We start from the raw sequence: 25,742 nt of genomic DNA on the forward strand, positions 1-25,742 counted from the left end.
AGCCATATTTCAACACGAAACGCAACTCTGGTAGGTCTAGATGATCGGAGCAGCCTTTTGCTCCCCCTAGTTCTCTATATGTTGCACACATGGCTTGTACTTTACGTCCTTGCATAGTTGTTATGGCACCTTCTCTATAGGCGCCAATTCTTCCTTCTTTGCTGAAAAAAAGATCGATTTGATGGTTCTCTATATGTTTCACACAAGGCTCGTACTTCAAGTCCTTGCATAGCCGTTATGACATCTTTTGTACAGGTGGTTGTTCTTTCTTCTCTGTTCAAAAGAAGATCGACTTGATGGTGCAAAGTACTTCCTTTGGTCATGCAAAGTGGAGTGTATTCTTGATATCTTCACCTTGTGGACATTTATCACCATCCCTATTCCCCATCGAGTGGAGAATCCCAACATTGTACGATGGACAAAGTGGCCCTATGGGATCAACCCAACTCTCGAGTCCAATCCTTTCTCTTCATGAGTTTGCACGATTCTATCCTTGTGCATATATGTAGACTTTGAATTGTAGCGGAGGTATGGACGAAGCTCTCTTTTCTTTACCATTAGAAGACCTTTGCCCATTGGATCACCCTAGAGAAGAAACTCTGCATGCTTTTTGTTGATGATTTTCGTTCCATGGAGGACCACATTAATAAGATAGAGGACATTTAGGATGAGCTTGCATCCCTTGGCAGGATGATTTTATTGGAGTACATGGCGTTGATTCTCATCACTCATCTACGATCTCCAAGATGTCTTCTATACCAATTTGCTTACCTCTAGGGTTCACGAGATTGTTCTTTGGAAAGAGTTAGCTCCACTTGTTTTGGAGCACGAAGCAACTCAAAGAGTTAGGAGTGAGTGGATCCGGCTCCGTGTAAATAGTCTTATGTGTGTGAACACACCCTTATTGTACCCTAACATTCTTTTATTCTTTGTGTACCATTACGATCTGTTACACCTATCTCTGCGTTCACTCTCTCTAACTCTCAGCTCCACAGCTCACATCTCGCTCTCGCACTCCATTGCACTCTCTTCCCTTCAAACTGGTATTAGAGCATTGGTTACGGTGTTCATGCTTCCCAAGAAGTGCGAAATAGGTCTGCACAAGAGAAGGAGCTTCTGCACAGTAGTCGATAGCTGAGGTGACACGTGTACAAGTGTTAGGTCCAAGACTAGCAGTGGCCGACAATTGATAGGGCAGTCCTAGCAGACGGTAGACGACTGTGCAGATGTGACCAATGTGAGTGACTGGCAACTATTGCACGACAGGCGACGTTTGCGAGACTGACGGGTCCGACGGGGAAACCAGCATGGAGACGGATGGATTGATGGCTTGACCAACGCGTGTGGCAACAAGGCCACACGTTAGACGTGCATGACTGGACAGTCGATAGGGCACAGGCCCCATCAACAGACGGACGATAGGCCTGTCGTCCGGCGGGGTTCCAAGTCACGTCGCCGTTAGACGGGAAGGTCAGCGGATCCCGTTGCTTCTTTTTTTAAAAAGTCAAAAACTCATTTTTTCTTCAAAATCCTTTTTGAATTTCCCCTTGGCTTGACGGGGGTTCGTGAGCGCAAGCACAATGCGCAAATTTGTGCAGATTTAGGCCTAGAAAATCGGGGCTTTTTAGATTGAGTGCTGTTCATGCATAATTGAGGCATCTGCAATAGAAATTGCAAACATTGTGTGCGTTTGAATTGAGGATTTCGCTAAATTCACTGAAATTTTACTCATTTGAGTGAAATCTCTCAACATTGGACCCATTAAATTTGGGGCTTTTGCTGTATTGGTGAAATTCTGTTCAGCGGAGTTAGATTGGTTGACATTGGTGCACATTTGGACCCGAGAAATTTGGGGCTTTTGCAAAATTTTGTGTTAATTTTTGCTAATTTTGCCCATTTTATGCTTTCGGGAACATGTATTAATTCGGGCCGATCGGTCAGTGAAATTTTGGGGTTTTTGTTGAAACTTGTGGATTTTGGCAAAGTTGATGCGTGAAATGCATTTTGGGAATATTGTTGAAGCAATCTTGTTGCCATAAGCAGAGTGATTTGAGCATGTTTTATCTCCCGCTTGTGCGATTTTGGAGAAATTGCAAAGATTTCTTGGTGTTTTGTGTATCAGAAGTTGATACAAGCACATATGTATGTAGTATACATGTTGGACAGCTCCCATTTAGTTGATGTATTGCTGATTATTCATGTTGCAGCAGTTTTAGTGATCATTTGCAGATTTGGGATTGTTGCAGATGTATTTTTGGTGATATTGCTGAAGTAGGAGTTACTTGGCAGTGATGTATGCATTTAATGTATGCTGAAATTGCAGTCATACTGCTGAAAGTCATTCGTTCTACTGTTGTACATGTACTTGGACTGAATCTTGCTATTATTTGCTGCAAATTTGGGCTGACATCAGCTGAATATTCAGCTCATTTTTGCTGTCATAAATTGCAGCATTGAATTTCTGGTGTATTGCTGAAAAATAGCTGCAAATGCTTCTAGCAGTAGTGACACTAAATCCCTCTTTGAAATCAAGAGGTTTGATGGCACTGGCTCCATATAGTGTGATCCGTCCAGTCCAGTCCAGTCGGATGTGTACGATCTGTTTAGTTTTTATTCTTGTTTTTTTTCCCCCTTTTTGGGTTGGGTGGATGAGTTGGTGTTTTTGAAAAACCGGTTTTTTGGCTTGATCCTTTTTTCTCTTTATCCTCACTGACCTCTATGTGCACCTCATTTACCACCTCCTCTTTTTCTACTCTCTCTTATAACCTCCTCTACTCCTCTCTTGGGTATCCTTCATCCACTTCTCTCTTGTGTCTCATCCCCTATGTGTAGCTCTATTTCTATTTTCTCTTCCTTTACCTCCTCTTCTTTCCCTAGCTCTACCAATATCTCTATATTCTTTATCCCTATCACAATGCTTAAGCCTCTTTATAAAGCCTTGGCATTACACACATCTCACCTTGAGTCTTAACCTTCAGTTTCTTTTTGTATCTACTACTTTTCGTAATTGCCACTTGGCACTTGTGACTTGCCATACCATTATCCATGAGTTTGATCCATCATTGTAGCTTGCTTCTTTTTTTGATCAATTTTACATATTTTGAATCTTATAAATGAAATTGGATCTTGGAAATTACTTGTGACTAGAGTCTTGGATTTACATTTTGTCTCAACCTCTTATTATCCTCACACCTCATTATTGAAAACTAAATCAAAGACATTTGTGGTTTTGTAAACTGTACTAGTATTGGATGGATAATGCCTTGTGATACTCTATCTCATGGATAGTCACTCTTATGTTAAAATAAGAAATATTTACTAGCCTAACTCTTAGTTTTCTATGTATTTTTTAATGATTGTACAAAACAATGGATTTTATCCGATATTTTTTTGTGTACATTCGGTACCATACTAAGTCCACGGACTGGACGGATTGTACATGACTATCATATCGATGGCTAGTTTTCTAGGTAGATATGAAGTTTGCCTTTTTGAATGACATTCTTGAGGTGGAGATTCATGTTGATCAAGTTTCTAACTTTCGTGTGTAGTAAAAGGAGGACCTTGTCTACAAGTTGTGGAAGACTCTCTATGGCTTAAAGCAAGCTCGTATGATTTTGTTGTCATGAGGAGGTGAACTTTTATTGCTTTGCTTTGCATTTGTTTAAAAGTTAATCAAATGTGCTAATGTGACTTGCACATGTGTAATGTAAGTTAATTGTTTCACAATGTGGGACCTAGGATCTCGAAATATTAGTTGATATGAAAGGCAAAAGTTGTAATGAGTTATATTTGACAAATACTCGTTGGTATCTAGTTTTAGATTCTAGCCTAGATCAATTTATTGGCCGAACTGGCAATATAGATCTCAAAACCCTAGAAGGTGAGAGCATAGGCTTCTTCAATGATAATCGCATGAAAAAGTATTTCCCTCCCATGCACCCATTGCATGAGCCTCCAATGCCAACACCCCCTGTCCACGTACGAGTAGCCACTATCTCTGAGGTGGACGGTGAGGATGAGGAAGCAGTACCACCAGCTTACCTAAGCATGACGGTCACTGCTAAGCACACATGCACCATCAACGCATTAATCGATGAGGGAGCCGATTTTAATGTCTTAACCCACGACCATTTCAGCTTGCTGCCCACACCCCGTTCGCAGAGGACATCTCAGCTGAAGCTGTCCATTGCTGTCTCCATTAGTTGGTGCCTGATTTTCAGCCCTCTTCACATAGTTTGGAGCTGATTCCAGGTAGGCCTTTGTTGTTCGTGTGTAAACCTGCTGCCGTACAACCTACCACGTCATCACAGCCTTGTGTTTCCTTCTTGCAGGCTGTCACCCAGTTGCTATGGACTGTCGCCAGGCTGTTCTGCCTGCGTTTGGTAGTTTTCTCTCTCCTGCAGACTATCCTGCATGCGCTCTCTCTCTCTCTCTTGCAGGCTGTCTTGCCTGCGTTTTTAGTCTTTCTCTCTCCTACAGGCTGTGTTTTTAGTATTTCTCTCTCTTGCAGGTTGTTGTGCCTGCGTTTTTAGTCTTTCTCTCACCTATTGCCTGCGTTTTAAGTCTTTCTCTCTCCTTACTACTGTTTGCATTATCAAATCCAGCTTCTCACTGCTGCGTTTGCTAGTGTTCAACATCCAGAGGTTACCTTGTTGCGATTTGGGACCGTTCAGAGTATGACACACTCTAGCTCATTACCTCTGCCCTGATCCTTGAGATACAAGAGTTTGAGGTACAGTATTCATTCACTGCATAGTGTGTTTGTTGCATGAGCATCGTATATTTAGTAGTCATATTACTTCATTCATTCATTGTGTTCATTGTCTTTGAGTTACCCTAACCCTAACTCTGTTATTTTATCAGTCTATGCTTTGTCGTACAATTTCTGCTTATGTTTCTGTGTTAGGGCATTTCTTTACATGGTATCAGAGCTTGGTACTCTCTGAGAAACCTAGGCCTTTGATTTGAAAGCTCTACACAAGAAGCAAGAACAACAGTAGGTTCAAATGACTTTGAATACAACAACACCAATTCAGTCTCCAAAACCAACTATGTTGAGAATCGAGTGAGAGTGGGCCGATCAGCTTCCTTCACAAAGTTTCGACATGGTGGAAGACACTTCTGATCACATGGAAGAAAAGCTAGACAAGCTGACCTTTGAAGAATACAAACCGATCATAGCTTATAGACGAAAGAAGATTGAGGAGCTCGATCGAAGGATTGCCCTTCAAGAAAAGCTTCTAAATGAATGTATGCATGAATTTCTCTCTTCAGATGTTGCACGTAAATCTGATGATGTTGCAGGGCTGTCGAGACCTCCATCAGGGATAGGCCCCCCTGTTGAATAACAAGACCCATAGTATGTTCCTCTCTTTCATTCTCTTCCATCCACTCTAGTGCAAGGTACTTTAGATTCATCTTTTGTTCATTTTTCTTTTTTCTCTTCTGCTTTGCAATAGTTTGATAGAGATCATGTGGAAGAAAAAGTCCAGTTTGTTGACTACGGAAAAGGTCCTCTTGGGGACCAATTCTTGTATGTTAACACACATCGTGGGGATTATAAGAAAAAGCCAGGTACCTCTTTTTCTAACCTTTCTTATTTTTTGTCTACTTCACAAAATTAGAATGAATTTGGTGTTGCTTTTTCTTCATTGCATGGTGTATCATCATCTTTACATTTTCATTTCTAATTATTAAATGATAAAAATGAACAAAATACATCTGCACCTTAAATACCACATTTGCAAAACCCACCCATCCCACCACATTCTTCCGTTACTTCTCCACTTCCATTTATACCATTTACATTTCCATTTCAAACACCTCATGTCACACCTCACATTACATCGGGGAGTTGTGGAAACATAGGCACATTCTTTAGGACCTCATCCTTCCCTCAGCTGGGTGGTGTTCCACCTACTTCACACACATTTTTGGGATCATTGCAGCCTAGGGATCCCTCGCAGTCTCTCCCGAGTGTGAATTAGTTGACTCCACGATTTGCCTCCATGGGTTTATCTAGTGGACCTTCTGGTCATATTGCTGTGCCCTAGCCTCACTTTGGATAGGCCTTCTATGTCCCAGTGCATCCACCTACACCGGCACCTTATGGAAACATTCATGCTCGAGTGCCTTCGCCTCAATCAACACTCATTAGACATTCACAGCCTACTCTGCCTATCTACCTCTATCCCCTCCTTTTACCTATCAAACATATCTACCTCCACCATCTTTTTTTCCACACTCATTTGACCCCACCTACCGGACACCTCATGGTTCTTGCTCATCTTCTGTCAAGAATGCATTTAATGACAAGACTCGTTTTAACGGGTCAACTTTACCACTTGATCGAACTTGATGAGACATGTCCTTGACTCCCAGAACCTATGGGATCTTGTGCAGGGCTTAGAACCCCAACCTGATCCTACACTTGTCCCATACGACGTTGTCCGCTCATGGAAGGCTAGGAATGCCTTTGCTTTTGTCGAGTTGATGCAGGGCTTATTGCCTGAGTTTCATTCTCAGCTTCAAGATTTTGACTTAGCATCTAAGCGATGGGCACACTTGACTGACCACTATGCGGCTAGGGAGAGGACTCGTTGTATCAATCTTGACCATGAGCTCCAGCTTTTCAAAATCACTAACCGAGATGACTTGAAAGTCAAGTTGGCTGAGTATCGCCGTATTCTTGTTGAATTCTCCACTACAGGGACTCTCAAGTTCTCTAACGATTAGGTCACATTGTTTCTAAATAAACTCCCTAGGAAATATTTCAATTTTGTGGAAGGTATAGTTTCAAAGCCTACCATGCCTATATTCTATGAATTTGAGTGTTAGTTGTTGCATTACACATGGTTGTTTGATCAGTTTCATATGAATTCCTCTTTAAAGGGGACTATTGTTGCTCATTCTTAGAAAGGGCAACAAGGGAAGGGAAAACAAAACCAAACATCCACTCAAAATCAAAATCAAAATCAAAAGCAAAAGCAAAATCAATCTGGGGAATCACAAGGAACATTCCAATCTCTCAAACTTGGGTGGCATAATGTACCTAAAAAGAATAGATATTGTCAACATTGTCAAAAGGTTGGCCATTTTGACTACGAGTGTTGATCAAAGGGAAGAGGTACAAAATCAAAATCTAAGTCATAGACCCTTGCCCCTCAATTGGGCAACCCCCAACAAGGGAGGCAGGGTGATGGCAAGGGATAGTTTAAAGGTTAGACTCCTACTGCCACCGCTCAGCTATCTCAGTCGACAACGTTCTCAACTCCAAAGGGCTTGTTTGACTGGTTTGCAGAGACCCACATCGTTTCCATAGAGACATTAGATGCGAGTCTTGTCCACATCTGTGAGTTGCCTCCTGATGAGGCTACTGTAGAGGCCCACTTATCACAGCTGAGGACTTTAGCTTCTGTTTGGATTGTGGACAGTGGAGCTACACATTATATGACTTCTGAAGCGGATATTTTCCATTCCCAAGCCCTTGTAGCCGGATGGGTGCACGTAAGAAACAACTCCTCGGTTAAGATTCAAGCTCAAGGTTGTGTTAGTTTTGCCACTAACAAGGGTCCGGATATAGTTTTGCTGGACAATGTGTATCATGTTCCTCAGCTTGGGGTAAACTTGTTATCTGTTTAGCAGCTTTGCCAGTTGGGGCGAGCGGTCTTCTTTACAGCAACCACAGTCGAGGTCCTTGACTCTCAGACTTGTTTAGTGATTGCTTGCGGTGAGGCACAGCCTAATGGCCTATACTACATGACACATTTTTTAACCGAGCAGACAGCTGCGGGATACGTGTTTCATAGCTTCCAGGCCTTAGCCACATCTTGGGAGCCTACGAACAATGAGCGCCTTTGGCATTTTCACTTAGGGCATCTTGGTTATGACTCTCTTTATGAGTTGTCACGCCGTGAGTTGGTTAAGGGCCTTCCAACAATCCACAGACAAATGACCCTCGCGACGCCTTTCGAAGGTACTCGTAGTTCAGGTGGCCAAATCGAGCATGCCATAGCTCAGACTGTGTCAGAGAAGTAAGAAGAAGAGAAGTAAGAGCTAAAGAAGACTTCAATTTTTAGATGCCATTCTTCTCATACCTTGCAGAGAGAACCTTTCTCGATCCACGATCAAGGACTCGAATAGTATCACTGTCAAACTCCACCAAGAGGCCAAGAGCACAAATCTTATGGACCGAAAGGAAATGCAAACCTGGTACATGCAATACCTCAGAAGTGTCGGTACCGCCACGTCCATCTGGAATAAGCTGCATCTCACCCCATGTAGCAATAGACACAGAAGAGCTCTCTCCAATGAGAATCTTCCCACGCGAAGGTCACAAATGGGCAACACCAACGGGAGGAGTCATGTGCCGAGAGGCACCACTGTCCACAATCCACTCACGAGCCTGGGGAGCTGCCATCGCAGCATCAGAAGTCTTCGGTGTAGAGTCCTCAATGACTACTAAGTGTAGAAAAGCAGCTGATGAGGGTGCAGTCGCCACTCCAGAATCCTTTGTGTCCTTCTTCTTGGTGTTTTTGTCTTTGTCGGGACAATCCTTCTTCCAATGACCGGTCTTTCCACAAATATGGTAAGTCGATTCCTTCTCCTTGGCTTTCTTGGATTTGTTGTCCTCCTTCTTCTTCTTTTGGTCCTTCCCCTTCTTTGGAGAGGCTTGACCAACCAAAGTCTCCGATTTGGAAGCATTCTGTCCCTTCAATTGTTCCTCCTGGTCCAAGACCATAGGAACCAACTCTTCCCACCGAAGAGTCGACTCCCATCTTGATGCAATAAGAGCGGAATAAAAGGTACCAAATTGTGGCGGCAACTAGGACAGTAAAGTGATTGCCATGTCTTCGGAGGAAATAGGCTTCCTTGCATTTTGAACCTGCATCTGAAGCTGCCGAAGCTTGTTGATGTGTTCCTGAAGCGAAGAAAGTCATTCACGAACAAGGTCCGCATTTGCACCTCCAAAGAAACCCTCTTCATTAGGGTCATCCGGTTGTACATCTGGTCGAGCTCTAGCCATATCTCATGAGCCATCGTCAAGTGCTTGATGTGAGCTATCACAGCTGTAGTGCAAGACAGAAATAGAAAAGATCGAATCTTGGCATTTAGCAATGAGACTGGGCCTTGGTCAATTCCGCACGAGCATTGGAAGAGAGTTTGGACTCATCCCTCACCGAATCTCCTCCATCACTAGTTCCGCCAAATCATAAGACTCCAAAATGGCCAACATCATCACCCGTCGGATGCGGTAATTGTCACCATCAAGCTTTTGATCCGATGGAAGAGCCGGTAGGACAGACACCTTCCTGTCCATGATCGTCTGGAACTCAAAATCAGTCTTTGTAGACATGCTAACCTGCAATACCCGCACAAACGCAAAATCAGCCTTCTCTGACTGTGAAAACACACAGCCTTCTAGGGCTGGTTTCTCTGCTGCCCAAACCTTCTTCACCTGTTGGAGGCGATGAAAAGGTAAAATTTGCAATGGAAGGCCTCAAACGTAGCCTTCGTCCCCTTTGAACAGCAATAACCTGCAGCAAATTCACCGATTAGACTTCTTTCCCGCGTGCCCACGCTTGCTTCAGCTTCAGCCTTGATCCGATGCGTAGCCCTCCCGCTCGCCCTCGAATCCTGGAAACGCAGCCTTGTGTCGCGCTGAAATCTTCTCTTTAGATAGGTTCAGCCCTTAGGCGGTCCATCTTCACCCCTCTGATACCATGTCAGAGTGTAGCGATGTGGAAGCGTAGGACATAGACTGAGAGAGAGTGAACACAGAGAGAAGAGAGAGAGAGAGAAAAGGAGACAGTGTAAACGCAGAAAATCTGCAGTGTAGTATGCTGTATAAGAGTGCAGAATTATACACGGGGGCAGAGGAAATATCTGCATGTGTGTCCGACTTGATGACCTTGATCTCCATCAGCCTGAGCACAGTCTGTCTCAGCCAACAAATCTCAAGACCAGAATCTGAAATGAATGAATGACTGAGTGTGCCACCAATTGGCTATTTATAGCCAGAAAATAGGAAATTACCAGCACCAGGTCGGCTGCAGTAAAAAACAATAAAAAACAGTCCGACTGCAGCTGCTGATGTGGTGTCCGTACTATGCTGACGCGGCATCCCGCTGCTGAGGTGTCCTCTGCTGTATGCTGTATACTGTTGTACTGTGCAGAAACCCTAACACATGTCCAGGGGATGGCTCTACCTCTAACAATTTTGAGCTAAATTATCATTAGCTTTCATTAAACAGTCTTAAAACTCAAGTGAATTAATAAGTTTTAACCGTTTCTTTTAAATCGATGCGGTTCAAGAGAGGTTCAAAGCCCCACATGTAAACCCTAATTTGGGAGGCCCCAAAATTTTATAAATAAATAGCTTGCCCTCCCACTCAGTCCTATCTCATTTTGCAGGTTTCATGCTAGAGCTTTATTGCCCACACTCCATTTGCGGAGGACATCTTAGCTGAAGCTGCCCCACACTTTCTACACCCATCTAGCACTAGTTTCTGGCCTTCTCTTCGCTGTCCTCATTATCCATTGTAGCTGCTAGTTGACACCCACACCTAAGAGGTTGCATTTGTTGCATCGGCACCTTCGCTCAACTATTGGTGGCTCCACATAGACTGCATTTTGACCTTCTTGGAGTCCATCTCTTGGTCCGCTATACCTTGGAGGCTGCATTTTCAGCTTTTCTCTCTCGTTTGCCTGTTTGACGCAGATCTGACACTCACATTGTTGTATTTGCTATTGTCAGATGTCTTCAGAGGCTGCCTTGTTGCGCTTTGGGATCCATCGGAGTATAACACACTCTCCAGGTCATTATCTCTACCTTGGTCCTTGAGTCATGAGAGTTGGAGGCTTAGTATTCATTCATTGCATAGTGTGTTTGCTAAATGAGCATTGTATTATTCAGATTCATAAGATTCATAGATTATGCACTATATTCATTGTCTCCGAGTTATCCTAACCTTGACTGTGGTGTGTTATCGGTTTGTGTGTTGTCGTACAATTGTGTTTGTGCTCTTTGCGTTAGGGTATTTTTTTTACATCAGGCCCAAAACAAGAACTATGAAGGGACTATAAAGCATAGCTCAAACCATAGTCATCCCAAGGTGTCCCACCTGAAGTAGACATAGCATTAGGCCAAGGATGCACATTGGCTGCCTAAGGACCAAGACTAGAGAGGCGATGGTTATCTTACCAAGGGAGCTTAAAGTATCATCCTAGAGAGGCCAAGGCATTGGACAAAGGGTGCTCCTTGGTTGGCGAGTGGCCTATCAAGATCTACAAAGGCGATGATACCACTTTGACCTTTTGCTTTGTACCTCTCTCTTTCTTTTTTTTGGTTCTATTGAGTATCTGTGCTCCTCGGGGAAATAAAAGGAATAGTTAGATCGAAGGTGCCACAAAAAAAAAAAAACTAGCCCAACCCCTAACCGCCTATAGGTGTTAGTAAAGAAGAGAGGTACGGGGAGTACGCGTGTCGAGTTGCCAAAGAAAGTGCCCCAGAAGATCCCCCTCTTGTGAGCTACTGCGAAGATGGTGGATCTAGAGTTGACCACTCTTTCTATGATTGAAAAGGGATAAATGCGTGGAGATGCATGTTTACAAGAACAAAATGCCAATGCATGGGGTAATGCGAAGGGCAATGCAATAGGTCATACTCATGCAAAATGCTATGCAACAATGCCACTTGGACGGTGTCTCTTGTAGGGGAGGAGTTCACTTGTCCAAAGGGCAATGCAATAGGCCATGCTTGTAGGGAGTTGCTAAACTAGCCTTCCTTTTGAGAGGGGCTCTTGTAGGGGAGTTCACTTGTCCAAAGGGCAATGCAATAGGTCATGCTTGTGAGGAGTTGCTAAAACCAACCTTCCTTCCGTGGAGGGGTGGTAATAGCCTGATTATAACTTAATATGGCAAGTAATAATTAATGAAATGCTGAAATACAAATATTTACCAATCAAATCTTGGACATTGGACACCTTGTTGGCCCCAAAATTGGTGCTCTTTTTAGTATTTCTTGAGTTGCAATTGAATTTGAATATAATGGGAGTCGTTCAATCCCGTTCGTAATGCAAAAGCCCCTTGTTGTCAGTAATGACCAGAAAATCTTCAAATTGATTTACCCCTTCATTTGCTCGGGGAATTTGCCTTCACTGACTTCTTGGGAAATGAAAATTTCCCCAAATTCGAATGTTGGCTGGTCCCTCACTTGAATCTTGTTGAGAATTAATTCTCAGCCCTGAAAATTCAAGTCTTGATGCTTCAATTTCATGGCATGCTTCCCGAGGTTACTGTCAAACCCTAATTTCTGCTATAGAATAAGGTTTACAGCAGAAAAAAATACAATTTCTTAACTTCTAGGGATTAGAATGTTGAAATCTTTGGAGCAAGGCTGGGAAATGGTTGGAGAATGCAAGAGAATGCTGAAGAGAGAGAAAATTCAGAAATTCTTTGCAAGAGGCTTGATTTCAGCCAAAAACAACTGCTGCTCTGTCCTGACAGCCACAAGAACTATCACCAGCAATCAAAGAAGCCCAGATGGCTGTTGCCCAGCTGAGAGGACCCCCTGGCTGCTGTTGCCTGCTCCAAAACTGCTCACAACTAGCTGAAAATGGCCAAAATCTGCTGGCTACTTGCTGCTACAGTGTCTCCATGATTAGATTCAGCAAAGAATGATCTCTCTCTCTCTCTCTCTCTCTCCCTTAGCCTCCCAATAGCCTCCACTAGCTTAGATTGGCAAGTGTGCCAAGTGGCAGCCTTCCAAACTCAAATTTTCAGCATTACCTGTGTTATTAAATTGAGTTTCAGCTTTAAAATTTTGAAAATTAGTTTAGTAATTATTTTAGTGTCCAACAAATTAGTCTGACTAGCCAACAATTAAATTGGCTACAGACCAATTCATCTCCCAAGTGTTCCCAAGTCTTGTTTAGCCCCTAGATTGGCATTAAGTACCATTAAATGCCAAATCCCTAGGATCACCAATTAATACTTTGCCTAATAAAATGCCTTAGGCCAATTTTTGGCACTTATTACCACCTAGTATCTGTGCAATGTTGCTTTAGACAACTTTTGCCTTTGACTTCCATTGATTTCCTTGGGTCCTTGGCTCGTAAATATAAAATAATCTCAGTTGCACTTCACATGTATAACACATACTTAAAACATTTGATTGAAAATTGATCCAAATGTTAAGTGGAGTAAACAAAATTTCACGCCCTTGTGACAATTGTCTCCCTTGAAATCCTTGCAATCGTCCTCCATTGCATTGTTGGATGTATCAAAAGCAAAGTATTGCACTGGAATTTCCACAAGGCATCAGAGTAAAGATAACATTGGCCACTGCTGCCAAACCGTGCTACTACCAAACACATGTTGAAAATTACCAACGAGCATAACATAGCACAAGACTCATCAAGAATCTTAAAAACATTTCCAGAATATCATGGGATGCATCCGTTACTCATGAGCTCTACTTATCTAGCAAAACCAAACCAAAGTATAGCATAAACTATGGCTGAAACATCAATGGCATCATAACACATGTTGCTATCCATACAATCAGCTGAACACCACTGAAAACTAATGACTATTTACTGTAAATCTATATAAGATAAACAATTTGTACTGACAAAATACCAATGATCCAATGCTAATCATAACTGATCCTACATCAAGTATAAAGTGATGCAAATGTATAGTTTCAGAGCTATAGATAATAGATCATAGCATATGCATACCAAACAGAGTAACTAGTATATCAAATAGCAATCCTGTGGCAAACAGGACTCGATAGGATATGAGGGATCCCACAACCTGGGACCGTAGGTATGGATACAAGATATCAGAATTACAAGATCTTTCTCGACATGGATGAATAAGATACAAGACAGTGCTAGACAAGATCTCGTACTGCGAGATTACAAGGTGACAAGATAACAGGAATATAATGGAAGACAAGACAAGACTAGATACCATGACTAGACAAGAACTAGAACTGAAACTCGAAGTTACTTACTTGAAGGTCTTGACTCCTTGAGCTTCCAAGTCTGGCATTGGCAAGATGGAGGAGCTCTATGGCGAGCCCCTCCTTTTATAGGTGTTGAAGGGCAGCTAAATATATTTTAGAATGTTCCATGATGATATCATCGATGATGTAGGCGATGATATGGCTATATTGTAGAAGGTTTTATGATGGCATGGTAAAGGTGGGTTCGCATGGTTGGCTCGAGGATGTCCTGTTAAGGGTGTGTTTGCATGGGGTGTTGATTCATATGGCATGAGTAAGAATTAGTTTGTACACTTGATCATGCCATATCCGTGACATCACCCCCTTTTGACAAGTTCCATGAGGAGTGGCTGGGTGGTTTGGTCCAAAATTCGTTGGATTTCTCTTGTGAAATTCTTTAACTTTGAGAGGTGCTCTTTGGAGATATTCTGTAGATTCCCAAGTGTCATCATTGATGTCATATCCTTTCCAATGAACAAGGTATTCCAATTGACCTCGGAAGACCTTGAGTCTAAGACATGCTCGACGTCAAATTCTTCATGATCTTCAATCTAGACAGATAGTAGTTGTGCTTGTGATGGTCTTGGTGGTAGGGATGAAATGTGCAATTTTTGTGAACCTATCTACCACAACAAGAATAGAGTCATATTTGTCTGATTTGGGAAGATTTGTTATGAAATCCATGGTCAGAGAAGACTAGGGTCGCGTTGGAATGGGCAAGGGTTGCAGGAGGCCATGTGGTTTATGACAAGGTACCTTGCCCTTGTTGCAGGTATCACATGATTTTATATATTCCTTAACTTCTTTCCACATTTGGGGCTACAAAAATCTCTTGAAATAAGCTCTAAGATCTTATTAACTCCAAAGTGTCCTATTGTTGGGGTGTCATGGCGTTGTTGTACTTGGAGTCTCGGCTTTCCTAGAGGGATGTAAAGTAGATCCTTATACTATAACAATCCATTAGTTTCTTGAAACTCACAAACTTCATTTCCTTGTCCCTTTTGATTTTTTCTCTTATATTGTTAGCCAAATTATCATGTGGCAAGACTGTTAGCAGAGTATTTGTCAGCTCATGTGTGAGTTTGAGCTTGATCTGGGCTGGGCATTTTTATTCGGTAATTTAGGTTTTTTCTGGTGTGGCATTTTATGCCATTGGGGCATTTTTATGCACCAGTCGGCCAGCATTAATGCTGTCTAACCAGCATTATTGCTCCCCACTTTTTCAGCCTATTTATACTCAATGCTCCTCCTCAGTCATCATCATCATCTTCACCATCTGCAGACTCTGTGGAGAGAGGAGCCAGTGCCAGTGCCAATGCCCACGCAGCCAGTGACTCACTGTTGTATGCGACTGTCTCGTGTTCAGATATATGGATTCCATTTCCTGTGCTTACATCTGAGTTCTCATCTGTATCGTGTTCTTTTCTTTTTTCTTTTTGTCTTGTGTTTCAGCAGTTTATTTCAGCACATGTTTATGCTTCCACCGCTGCTCCACTTCTGACATGGTATCAGTTTTCAGGATTTGTGTTTCTGCTGTGTTTTATTGCTGATTTCAAGACTGTTTTCCCCTTTTCTGCTCAGGCGGCTGCTGCTCCATATAGGCGACCTGTTTGACCTGCGTTTTCTGCAGTTTTACCATCACTTGCTGCCTCCGCACCGTCTGCTGCCTGCGTTCTCCATCAGCAGCTGCTGGTGACAGTTTTCTACCTGTTTTTCTGCAGTTTACAGCCTGCGTTTTGCTGATTCAGTATCTCTCGTGGCTGGGTGACTATTACCTCAGGCCGTTTTTGCTGTTTTTGGCAGTTTTTGACTGATTTTTTGCCTTTCTGCAGCACATTTTGTCTTCTATTGATCAGATTTTGGGTTGTATTGCATGTGAACTCTCATTTTCTGAAGTCTGTGCTTGTGTTTTGGTTGTGTTTCCTCTCTACATTCCATCTCTTCTCTACTTCTCTTCTTATCCTCTCCATATGGCTCCTCCGTGCACTTCCACTGATGATAAGTTACATGGACCTGATTATCTCACATGGAGTGCTGTCATGAAAGCTTGGTTTGTGCAGAAGCGGTTATGGTACATCGTCTGTGGAGCTATTGCTCGACCTCTCCGTCCTTTTTCTCTTCCTGAAGACTTTGATGAGGACAACCATGAGGAAGCGGTGCTCACCTGGGACTCGGACGATGCCCGTGCTTACTCGGCGTTGCTTCGGTGTATTTCTAAAGCGGTCTTACCGGCGGTTACCTCCTGTAGGACATCTGCTGAAGTATGGCAGAAGTTGCAGCAGATGTACGAGGCACCTTCCACCATGCGGGCAGTCACACTTTATGGCCAGCTCCAGCAGATGAAGTTTGAGCCGAAAGATACTATTCAGTCTTTTCTTCTTCGTGTTACGCAGGTACAGGACCAGCTTCGACACATGCAATCTGCTCTTCCCAAGTCGCATCTCGTCGGGACGGTCCTCTACAAGCTCCCCTCGGAGTTTGATGGAGTGACGAATGCTTTGCGGGCGCAGACATCATCGACTCCTGTGAGTTTCACACATATAACCTCGATGCTTCTTGAGCATGAGACATCCTTGAGATTTCAGGGGTGACGTCCGGCACATTATGGAGGCGAAGCTTATGTAGCTTTAGAGAGGGGTGACGGGAAGAAGAAGTCGAAGGCCCAGTGTTACCACTGTGGCAAGAAGGGACATTTGCGGAAGGACTGCAAGAAGTTAGCGGCTTCCAAGGAGCAGAAGAAGAAACGGGATGTTGACTCTACCGATGAGTCCTCTCCTTCATCAGACTCCGACTCAGATCCTCTGACCAAGGTGAAGTCCAAGGCGCGGAAGGGATCCTCTTTTTTGGATCGCGAGAAGGGCTTGGTGGCCCCTTCCTCGGCTGCTTTCTAATGGTGGTAATGAGGTCATTCCTCACGACTCTCTTGTGCCAGAGAGGGAGTGTGAGCGGGTGTTCAAATGGGGCAGCTGCGCCTCATCTATACTTTTATACAGGTGCACAGGTTCCAGAGAGGGACGTCCTTGACGCATCGACTTCAGTTTGGCGGAATCAAATCCTGGAGCCGGGATTGACATCCAGGTTCATGATAAGCTGGTCATCTGACAGAGAGCGGGAGGCTTTCGTCTGGAGCTCACATGAGGGGACACTTTGGCGGTCTGGCCAAAGGCGGGGAATCCATGGTCACCTATGTTCAGGGGCATTTTTGACAGGATGGTCTTGTATGCTACTGCGAGACATTGGTGATGGACACAGAGACATGCTCTGATCTTTTCTATTTTCAGGTGTTTGGTACGATCGACATCGATATCAGGTTCTCTCCGAGGCACCTTGGTGGTGGCTTGATCACCCACTGCTTGGGTATCCATGGTTCTACTTGGTGGTTCTATGTTGTATAGTTTCTGATCCCTTTTCATTGTACTCTTGTATTATATCAGATCACCCATGATCTGAGAGAGGGTGTTAGCAGAGTATTTGTCAGCTCATGTGTGAGTCTGAGCTTGATCTGGGGTGGGCATTTTTATTCGGTATTTTAGGTTTTTTTTGGTGTGGCATTTTATGCCATTGGGGCATTTTTATGCACCAGTCGGCCAGCATTAATGCTGTCCGACCAGCATTATTGCTCCCCACTTTTTCAGCCTATTTATACTCAGTGTTCCTCCACAGTCATCATCATCATCTTCACCATCTGCAGACTCTGTGGAGAGAGGAGCCAGTGCCAGTGCCAGTGCCCACGCAGCCAGTGACTCACTGTTGTATGCGACTGTCTCGTGTTTAGATATATGGATTCCATTTCCCGTGTATACATCTGAGTTCTCATTTGTATCGTGTTCTTTTCTTTTTTCTTTTTGTCTTGTGTTTCAACAGTTTATTTCAGCACATGTTGGTGCTCTGGGCGAGAGGAGATGACAAAGTCAAACCTAGATAAGAAGTTACTCTAGCGGGATTGTCTTTGATTTTGAATGCGGGTTATCATAAAGTATTCTGGATTTTTGTGATCTGTATAGACGATAACTTTATGGGCTACATCCTCCAGATGATGATACCAAGTATCAAAGGCATCTACAATTGCAAGGAGTTCTTTGTCATGGATCTCATAGTTTATCGCTGGAGGAGAGAACTTCCTTGAGTGGAATGCCACTGGATGCATATGACTATGATGCATTGTCTCTAAAAAAAATGCCTTGGTAGGATTTGGGTGAACTAGGATTGGGGTAGTGGGGTGAAAGTCGTCTTCAGGGTCTGGAAGGTCTTCTCGGCTTTTGGAGTCCATGAGAACTTTGAGTTTCTTGTAAGTTTGGTGAGTGGTGTGACTATCTTTGAGTAATCCTTGATAAATATTCCATTGAATTGGGCAAAGCCAAGGAAATATTGGACATCGTGGACACGTGGTTGTTTGCCAATCAAGAATAGACTCAATTTTCTAGGGGTCCATGAAGATTCCTCTTTGGGAGATATTGTACCCCAAGAATTCCACTTCTTTTTGATGGAAAAAATACTTCTCAAGTTTTACATATAGTCCTCTTTGTCCGAGCTTTTTCTGTTGGGAATAAAGAGCCATTGTGCCTTTTATATGTGCACGGGTGTGAACACACCCTTAGCACATTGTACTTTCATACATATATCTATCTAAAAACCTAAAGTGGTACACTCGTCATTGTACCGAAAAACGTGTTCACTCTCTACTCTGCTCTCTCGCACTCTCTCTGTCTCTCTCATTGCGCGTAAGGTTTGTCTACCTCGATCTCCGTGCCTAACCTTTCCCTACAAACTAGTATTAGAGCTGGTAAGAGACAACCAAGGTGCTGCAGGAGTTCGATGAGTTGCAGTTGAGAGGTAGTCAAGGCAATCGATAGGAGCAACGGGCAGGTTGCAGGCAAGCTTGTGTGTTGCAGGAGTCCGACGAGGACAGTAGTCATCGGCTTCAGCGGTTGTTGATGGCTTCAGCGCGTGACAGTTTCAGCGGGCTGCACGGATGCGCTAATGGGTGACCACGCGGCGGGACAGTAGGCGTGAAGCACGGACGACTGCATGGTGGGCACGGCGACCAGCGCATAACGGCGAACAGGCGGGTGTCATAGTGCACGACTGGGTCCGTTGACCTGTCGGATTTTTTTTCAAAAGTTCAATCTTTTTTTGAAATTTCTTTCACCCATTGACGGGGTTTCACGCGCGTAAGCACAAAATCTCAGATCTATGCAAAATTGGCTCAGAAATTTGGGGCTTTTCTCGAATCTTGGGATCTCAACACAGAATTGGACAATCTGACTCAGAAATTGCAAAGTCGGTGCACATTTGCCCGGGAATTTTGGGGTTTTTCACATTTTAGTGAAATTCTTTCAATCTCATTGAAATTAGTGTACACAAGACTTGGAAAATTTAGGGATTTGTCCAGATTTGGTGCGAGCAAGATGCAACAGTGATATTTGTCTCAGAAATTGCAGGAATTTGTGACATTTTGTCCCAGACATTTGGGGCTTTTCATGTACATGCACAAATTGGGCTGAAATTTGTTAGTAGTCATATTTGTCATGCCTTGTCATCTCCTGCCTGTGAGCCTCAGTTTGAGTCAGACGAGGACTTTAGGAGCTCTGACTTGTCTATCACTTGTTTTGACGGAGGAGGTAGCTCATTCTAGAGCACTCAGTTTATTGCATTTCAGTGCATTTTCTCCTCCAGTCGGGGTTTTATGTGCATTTCCCGGGGCAGTTTGTGCATTCTTCAGCTTGCCTCACCTGCCGGACATTGTCCACCCTTTCCAGGATTTTTCTGAGCATTCTTGGCATTTTTACCAGCATTAAATGCTTGTCGGATCAGCATTAAATGCTGGTCGGACATATTTATGGCCTCAAATTTCAGGTCGGCCAGTTTTTGGGTTTTATGGCTATTTATAGTCATTTTCCACTTGGCAGTCAGTTGTATTATCATCTTCCCTCCTTCTTTGGCAGGTGCACACTCCGACTCCATCATCTTCCTCCGTCTTCGGTGCTGCCGTCATCATCAGCTCGATCTGGTGCCCTCACTGACGCTTCGGGCTGCGTGCAGGGACTGAACAGTCCATTTCAGTGTATTCAGCATTCATTTCAGTCAGTGCAGATTTTCTTCCTTCATTTTCTGCTTTCTCTCTCTCTCTCCCTCTGTGTTCGTGTTTCTTCTTCCGTTGCGCACTCTCATATGGTATCAGAGCCTAACTGAGAGCACAGAGGAGAGCTTCCATTGCAAAGGAGGACACTATCAAGTGCAGCCTTCCTTCCCTCCTTTCCAGCCCTTGGCGGTGCTGTCCAGGCTGAAACACAGCCTTCCATACCTGCGTTTTGTTGTTTTGCAGCATCAGGAGGAGTAGGCGACAGTTTTCTAGGTGTTTGCAGCCTGCGTTTGCATCAAACGCTGCCAACAGGAGGTGGTCAACATCAGCAGAGGAGAACGCGTCATCATCTGGAGGATAGGCGGTAGTTTTTTTCTCCAGGCGGCAGTATTTTCTCTCTCCTCTTGCAAGCGACAGCATCTTCTGGGTCTTTTTTGACATAGGCGACTCCATCTTGACTGTCTGTTTATGCAGATTGCTTGGTGATTGTAGATATATACGAAGATGTCTTATCACCAGTTCTTTGCTGATTCATAGGATGAGGTCTCTATTCCTTCCTCTGAGAGACGGAGAGACTTTCGTGCTAGTTCATGCAACGACCGGAGGTCACCTAGCCCATTTGACCGAGATCCCTCTATTCCCCGTTTTCTTCATGTTTCACAGAAGGCTCGTTCTGCTGGCCTTCATATGCCTTCCATGGCACCCTCTATACAGGTGACTGTACTCCCTTCTTTGCCCAAAGAAGACCGGCTTGATGGTTCCAACTACTTGCTTTGGTCGTGTAAGGTGGAGTGTATCCTTGACACCTTTGATCTTTGGGAGTTTGTTACCCACCCTATTTTCCGTCCAGTGGAGGATCCCACCGTTGGATCATCGATGGATCGTGCGGGATCGGCTCAACTCACGAGCTCGATCTTTCCCCTTTATGAGCTTACAGGATTCTGTCCTAGTGCATGTGTGCAGGTTGCGGAAAGCAGCGGAAGTGTGGACAAAGCTTGCTTCTTTGTACCATCAGAAGACTCTTGCCCATTGGATTACTCTTGAGAAGAAATTACGGATGCTCGTTGTTGATGATTCTTCTTCCATGAAGGATCATATCAATAGGTTAGAGGACATGAGGGATGAGCTTGTGTCCCTTGACAGGATGATCTCTTCCGAGGATATGGCCATGGTTCTTTTGACTCAGCTGCCATCTCCCCGCTTTGATGTCTTCTACACCAGCCTTCTTACATCGAGGACCCGTGAGAAGCTTCTATGGGAGGAGCTTGCCCCGCTTGTTTTGGAGCATGACGAGCGCGCCAAAGAGGTAGCCAGTGGATCCACCTCCATCAAAGCTTTTGTTGCAGGTTCGAGAGGGGGGACACAAAAGAAAGGGAAGTCATAGGCTAAAAGACAAGAGAGTTCTTCAGGTTCTGACTCCGACTCGGAGAAGCCTAAATGCCCATACTGTGGGAAGGGGACACATCCAGAGGAGAAATGTTGGAAGAAGTACCTTCACCTTCGTCGAGGAGCGAAGGATGGAGCTAAAACATCTGAGCCTTCTACCTCTACTCCAACGGTTACCCATGAATCAGTGTTCCTTCATATTGTTGACTTGGAGGAGCCTTCTTCAGTGGTTGCCTCTACTTCTAAGAGGCCTTGGCTGGTTGATAGTGGAGCTTCTAGTCATATGACTCCCCGAGGTGATTTGTTGTAGGATCTATGCCCTTCTGAGGGTTCAGTTACTGTTGGTGATATTATTTCGGTGCCTATTTGTGGTGTTGGCACTTTGCCTTTATTTCCCGACCGCGCGTTGAGCTCCCTTTCCCAAGCTCTTTATGTTCCTGACTTGGACTTTCCACTCCTCTCAGTCTATGGCCTTACTAGGCTTGGTACCCGGGTTGTCTTCATTGAGCAAGCTGTTTGTATTGAGGATTCTTCTACAGGGGCTGTTATTGCGACAGGTTTGAGAGCAAGCTTTATAGGCCCCATTCCCCTTCTCTTATGCAGGGACCTCCGAGGCAGTTGTCTATTGCTACACCCGTTCCCACTTGTGCACCCTCTTTTCCACAGGTTCCTTCCCATCCCCCACCCTCTCCTCCGGTGGTTCCCTCGTACCCCCCATCCCTTTTGGAGGGGGACGATCTCGGTGATGCGGTTGTGGATTTCTTGGCCCCTATTGTTTTAGAGGGGGCTTCCCAGGATCGTGAGGAGTTTCTTCATCGGCAATCTTCATCGACGGACTTCATCGACCTTCGCATTCCTCTTGCCACCCCAAGATCCGTTTCTCCCTTGGCTTTCCGCCACATCCAGGATCTGAGAGGGGGTGTTAGCAGTCATATTTGTCATGCCTTGTCATCTCTTGCCTGTGAGCCTCAGTCTGAGTCAGATGAGGACTTTAGGAGCTCTGACTTGTATCACTTGTTTTGACGGAGGAGGTAGCTCATTCTAGAGCACTTAGTTTATTGCATTTCAGTGCATTTTCTCCTCTAGTCAGGATTTTATGTGCATTTCCCGGGGCAGTTTGTGCATTCTTCAGCTTGCCTCACCTGCCGGACATTGTCTACCCTTTCCGGGATTTTTCTGAGCATTCCTGGCATTTTTACCAGCATTAAATGCTGGTCGGACATATTTATGGCCTCAAATTTCAGGTCGGCCAGTTTTTGGGTTTTTTGGCTATTTATAGTCATTTTTCACTTGGCTGTCAGTTGTATTATCATCTTTCCTCCTCCTTTTGAAGGTGCATACTCCGACTCCGCCGTCATCTTCCTCCGTCTTCGGTGCTGCCGTCATCATCAGCCTGATCTGGTGCCCTCACTGACGCTTCGGTCTACGTGCAGGGACTGAACAGTCCATTTCAATGTATTCAGCATTCATTTCAGTCAGTGCAGATTTTCTTCCTTCATTTTCTGCTTTCTCTCTCTTTCCCTCTGTGTTCGTGTTTCTTCTTCCGTTGCGCACTCTCACAAAATTTACCCAATTTCTCTACATTGAGGCACATTGGACCCCGTGCAATTTGGGGCTTTTGCGATTTGGGCAAAATTTGTGCAGCATTTGGTCATTTTATGTACATGCAGGTTGAATTTCGCGCAATTTGGACATCAACACTTGGTAAAATTTGGGGATTCTGCTGAAATTGCTTTATTTTGGCAAAATTGGACAGTCCTATGTATGACAGAGGAAATGCAGATGTGTGTTTGACACGCTGAGTACAAAATTTTGGGGCTTTTGATTGTTCGTGTCGAATTTTATGCCTGTGGGTACATGTACAACAGAGATTGCAGCTGAAATTTTGGGATTTCTCATGTAATGTGATACACATGCCCTTTGAAACAGCTATAATCAGTTGGATAATGCTATAGCACTTGGTTTGGTGCTTTTGAAAACTTAATTACAGATCTGAAATCTGTAGTTCTGCGTGGTCATTTATTGCTGATTGGTACTTGTTTGTAGCTTGGTCACTTGGGTGACAGTTTGGGCCTACTTTTGCTGGTTTTTTGGTCACATTTGGGCTGAAAACCATGGCTGGCAGCAATGACAGCAGTAATTTGATGCATATAAAGAAGCTTGAAGGCGCACATAATTTTGCAGTGTGGCAAAAATAGTGCTACAATATCCTGTTATAAAAGAAGCAGGCAAAGCCAATCAAAACTAAAGGGGCAAAGCTTGCAGACATGGATCAGGATGATTGGGATGAGTTGAATGAGCTTGCACGCTCAACCATAGAGCTATCTATTTCTCATGCCTTGCTCTTCAACATTGAAGGCTTGGATTTTGCATATGGTATATGGACTAGACTGGAAGAACTCTATGCACAGAAGAGTGTTGCAAGTAAAGTGTATAGGCTGAAAAAGCTTATGGATTTGCGTATGAAAGAAGGTATAGCAATGTCTACTCACTTGAGTGAGTTTAACTCCATTTTCAGACAGTTGGTTGCCTTGAAGTTCATGATTGATGAGGAATTTAAAGCTTACTTTCTTGCTTTGCACTCTACCAGAGAGTTGGGATACATTCAGGACTGCTATGAGCAATTCTAATGTGATCCTTTTGTATGCTGATGTAGAGAGTGCTCTACTTATGGAAGAGATGAATCGGCATAACAATGCATCCAGTAAGTCTTCCAGTGCTTTGCATACTAGGGGCAGATCACAGCAAAAGGGCAAATATAATGGCAAGGGATGCAGTAAATCACGTGGCAAAGATGTTGAATTGCATCATTGTGGCAAGAAGGGTCACTTTAAACGTGACTGCTACAAATGAAAGAAAGAGAAAGAAAAAGACAAGAAAACAGATGACTGCAAGGAAGAGACGGACAGCTAGTCTAAGAAGAGCAGTGTAAAAATTGAAGAGATGAATGTAGTTACTCATGACAGTGACAGTGGAAGTGATGTACTCTTTGTCTCTTCACATTTTGATGCAGATGCTCTACTTGTAGATACAGATGATGACATGCATACCTGGATTCTTGATTCGGGGGCTTCCTTTCATGTCACCCCTCATCGTGAGTGGTTTTCCGCCTATACAGGGGGTTGACAATATTGTCTCTCTTGGGGATAACTATGCATGTGAAATTGCAGGTATTGGCAGTGTGCAGTTACAGTTTCAACATGGCTCTGTCTTTACACTTTAGCATGTATGGCATGTACCTTAGCTCAAGAAGAGCTTGATTAGCACAGGGCAGCTAGATGATGATGGTTTTCATACCACCTTTGGTGATGGAAAATGGAAGATCTGTAAGGGATCTAGGGTTATTGCCAGAGGTTGCAAGAGTGATACGTTGTATCCACTTCATGTATCTAGTGTGCGTGACCATGTTGTTGCCGTGACTGAGCAGCCAAGTGTTTCTTTATGGCATGGCCGGTTGGGACACATGAGTCAAACAAGAATGAAAGTGCTTTCTCGTTTGGGTTACTTGCCTTGTCTTCGTTATGCTGATTTTGAGCACTGTGATCATTGTATTTATGGCAAACATGCACAGATTTCTTACAAAAAGTCTCTTTCTTTGAAATCTTCTTTTTTAGAGTTAGTACATTCAGATGTATGTCAAATGCCAGGATTATCTTTAGGGGGAAAGAAATATTTTGTCATCTTTGTCGATGATGCTACACGGAAAGTATGGGTTGACTCTATTCGTAGCAAGGATGAAGTGCTTGATAAGTTTAAAAAATTCTTGGCATTGACTGAAAATCAAACAGATAAGACACTTAAGTGTTTTCGCTCTGACAATGGTGGGGAATATGTGTCCAAAGCCTTTCAGGCATTTTGTGACAGCAAAGGGATAAAAAGGGAGCTCACTGCCCCTCATAATCCACCCCAAAATGGAGTTGCAAAGCGTATGAATCGGACCATATAGGATAAGGTTTGTACGGTGCTGTCTCATGCTGCATTACCCCATGTTTTTTGGGCAGAGGCTGTTATGACAGCCGTTCACTTGATTAATCGGTCACCAAACAGGTCTTTGGGGGGGGGGGGGGGAGTTCCCCAAGAAGCGTGGTCGGGCAAGCCACCTTCATATGCTCATCTGAAAGTTTTTGGTTGCGAGGCTTTTGTGCACATTCGTAAAGAAAAATGCAGCAAACTTGAGCCAAAGTCCTGTAAATGCATTTTCCTAGGATATGGTGACAAGGGTGAAATGGGGTATAAATTGTGGGATCCCAAGAAAAGGAA

General features: G+C 43.9%; 1 protein-coding gene across 2 annotated transcripts in view; it reads left to right on the forward strand.

The window, feature by feature from the left end:
• Window positions 1-25,742, forward strand: part of LOC148011083 (SMAD/FHA domain-containing protein) — a 92,742-nt gene that overhangs the window by 27,774 nt on the left and 39,226 nt on the right. Inside the window, exon 3 of one of the 2 annotated variants that reach the window (XM_087671440.1) lies at window positions 10,760-10,820. The exons of the other annotated variant lie outside the window; for it this stretch is intronic. Within the exon in view, the coding sequence (XP_087527566.1) occupies window positions 10,760-10,820 (61 nt within the window). The remainder of the gene's footprint in view (window positions 1-10,759; window positions 10,821-25,742) is intronic. 2 annotated transcript variants of the gene reach the window in all.

This window comes from Lygodium microphyllum, chromosome 29, assembly GCF_053477565.2.
Source record: "Lygodium microphyllum isolate KBCC chromosome 29, Lygodium_microphyllum_v1.1.10, whole genome shotgun sequence".
Taxonomy (NCBI): Eukaryota; Viridiplantae; Streptophyta; class Polypodiopsida; order Schizaeales; family Lygodiaceae; genus Lygodium; species Lygodium microphyllum.